The 2,955-nt window shown below is 62.4% G+C and overlaps 1 protein-coding gene across 4 annotated transcripts in view; it reads right to left on the bottom strand.

The window, feature by feature from the left end:
- The window catches only part of KIAA0930 (KIAA0930 ortholog), a 39,078-nt gene that overhangs the window by 4,282 nt on the left and 31,841 nt on the right, over positions 1-2,955 (bottom strand). For all 4 annotated transcript variants that reach the window (XR_336859.2, XR_336860.2, XM_006164645.2 and 1 more), the window contains exon 7: positions 2,515-2,709. Coding sequence is in view for 2 of the 4 variants with exons in the window: in XM_006164645.2 (XP_006164707.1) it covers positions 2,515-2,709 (195 nt within the window). In the remaining 2 variants the exon portion in view is untranslated. The remainder of the gene's footprint in view (positions 1-2,514; positions 2,710-2,955) is intronic.

Below are 2,955 nucleotides of genomic sequence, written 5' to 3'. Positions count from 1 at the left end.
ACAGGCAGCAGGGGGTGCCTCCCAGCTCAGACTCTGGCCACAGGCCATCCTGGCCACCCTGTGAGATGGAAGCCAGCACAAGCCCACCTTACAAGTGAGGGAAGGGCGGGGGCAGTGACTGGCCCAGCCTCGGGCAGCCAACACCACGAGGCAAGACTGGCATGGCCACGCAGGCCTCCTGCCTTGGCCACGATCCCCACCTGATGCTCTTCTCAGCTCCGGCGGCCCCACCGGCTGTGTGTAAGTACTATGCCAAGGAGCTCCATGCCTCCCCTCCACTGTTCACCAAAGGCTTGCCACCCCACACAGGGCAGGCGGGCATGGCACTAGGGACAGATGGGCACATGACACTGTCCGTGTCTCTCCGGTGGCTCAGTCTTCCGGGGGCGACAGACTTGGAGAATGACAATCACGCACAGCATGCTGGCTGCCAAGACAGAGATAGCAGCACAGGACACAGGGAGCGACAGCCTGTGAAATCAGGGAAGGCTTCCTGGAAGAGGTGCTGCTCGAGCTGGGTCTTGAAGGACGAGTAGGAGTTCGCCAGGTGAAGAAGGGGGGGAAGGGCGTTCCAGGCAGAGGGAACTTGGCCCAACTCCTCCCTCCTCCCCATGCAAACAAGAATCTGAGGAGCAAGATGAGCTGGGACCAAGACTTCGGGAGCCCCGTCAGTCTCTCGTTATGGCTCCGACATCCACTGAGTCCCGGCAGCTGCTGAGCTGTGGACAGTCCTCCCACAAGCAGGGGAAGATTTTTAAAAGATTAAAAAAAAGAAAAAGAAAAAAGAAAAGCCACCAGAAACCACAGTACATACAGTCTGCATTGTCACGGGAAGAAAGGCCGGGCAACGGTGAGCATGGAGGTGCGGCCCGCGGGTCAGGTCCTGCCGCAGACGCAGCGCGGCCTGGCCAGTCCGTCCCCACCAACCCCAGGGCCTCCCTGCAGCAAGGGGCCAGGGACTCTCACGCCCTCACAGCCCCTCCCGCTTCACAGACAGGAAGACAAGTCTCAAGAGAACCAGGCTCCATGACTCAGAGAGGGACTCACGCACCGACTGTCTCCTTCTGAGACAGGAGGCCCTGCCTGTGGCCCCCACAGCCCTTCACAGAACACTGCTGTCTGGTTTGTAGAACACACTGATCACAGAAGATATCAACATTTTTCTACTTTTTTTTTTTTTTTGGAGAGATTTTCGCTATAGGGCGCGTGCGCTCGCCAGACAGACAGAGAGAGACATAGAAACAGAAAGAGAGAAATCACGCCCCAGAGGGGATGGTCACGCCGCAATCCCTTCTCCTCTATTCTCCTCTCGGGATCTTGGGCACACACGCACACACGCCCGGCATGAGTTTTAAGCCACCGGGTCCGGGACGCAAACTGCAGTTGACTACGTGGGAGTCCAGCGACATAGCCATTACGCTAACTGCTGGTTCCCAACATTTTTTAAAAGGTAGAAAGAAGAGAGCGTCTGGACACCGGGCTGTGCGGACTCAGGTGCCTGCACGGAACCGAAGTGCAGTGGACACGCCTCACCTTGGCGCATCGGCCTGGACACACTGGACACACTCCCTGGGGTCCTTCCAAGTGGACCGACTGTCCACGGTACCTACGGCGGGCGCTGCTACCTGGGGGCATCTCCTGTGGGCCACGCCCCACACAAACTGCTTGTGTGCAGCACACCCCATAGCCCCCACACTCAGGAAGCCAGAGCTCCCCCCAACTTCTGAATGGGAAACTGAGGTCCAGAGAGGGGAAGCCGTGCCTACAGCACTCAGGGAGCAGCGCCCAGGCTCCAGCCACGGACTTCCTCCGGACGAGGCTGGGCCGGGCTGCCTCCCAGGCCGACGCGGAGGGCACGCCCTGCCCGGCTGCCTCTCCCAAGCAAAGCAGTCAGTGGGCTGGAGGTTCACGCCTGCCTGGGCCCCCCAAAAGCTTCTGGAAATAAAGCAGCCACTGACCTCGGCTTCTCCAGCAGGGAAGGATGGTGGCCTACACACAGCCAGGCACAGAGGCCCAGAGCTGTGGCTCACGAACATGTGAGCTGAGGCATCCTGCAGGCCGGGGCTCCCGAGTCTGAAGGACAGGAGGCCTCTGCCTCCCGCAGCCAGGCCGCTGCTAACGAAGGGGAGCTGGTGGCCCGGGTCTCTGCCCTCTGGAGGAGCCTCCCGTGGCAGCTGGGGAAGCTGGGTGGCCATCATCCCCACTGGACCCCCCAGGGCAGGGCCCACCCTCACCCAGCAGGCCCAACAAGGAGCCCGGGCCAGGCCTCAGCGTCTGGGTGGCCCCTCCTGTCTGCGGCCCACGCAGGCTCAATCTGGCTGCAGTGGCAGCTCAGGGAAGGAGAGCGCTCTGGGCCAGGCCCTGGCTGCTGTGTGATCTTGGGCAAGGCATGCCACTCTCTGAGCCCCGGCCCCCTCATCAGCAGGTACCCACCTACTTCCCAGGGGCCCATCAGGATGCGGGCGGTATGAGGTGATCCAAGGGCCTGAGCCCTCCCCGCCGTGGAGTCCTTACCCGCTCGTGCATGGGGGACGCCGGGCTGGAGTCCTCCTCGGTCCCGCAGGGGGACGTGTCACCAGTGGACACACGACTGACGGCCATCTCAGCGTGGCCCTTGCCCTGTGGCCCCTTCATGCGCACAAACTCCATGTTGCTGTACTTGTAGAAGCCGAAGGACATCTTCTGTGCCATGCGAGCTGCCACGCTCACCTGTGGGCAGGCGGGACGGGTCAGCACAGGCAGGAGGGCTCCGCGGTCTCTTAGGACAGACAGCCAGGGTGACCACCCTCCAAGGTGAGTGAGGGTCTGGCCCACACCCAGCAGGCCCGGGCAGCATGGGAGGAATCTGGTCCCAGCGGTGCTTCTCACACAGCCCTGGCGGCCCATGCCCACAGCCAAGCTCAGCCAGGCTGCGGCAGGGCTGCCCCCCTGCCTCCCGGGACGCGCGTGGGGGGG

Source organism: Tupaia chinensis, unplaced genomic scaffold (genome assembly GCF_000334495.1).
Source record: "Tupaia chinensis unplaced genomic scaffold, TupChi_1.0 Scaffold143651_1, whole genome shotgun sequence".
Lineage (NCBI taxonomy): Eukaryota > Metazoa > Chordata > Mammalia > Scandentia > Tupaiidae > Tupaia > Tupaia belangeri.
Note: the sequence above shows the minus strand (reverse complement) of the source record. Positions and strands in the feature narration are given on the sequence as shown.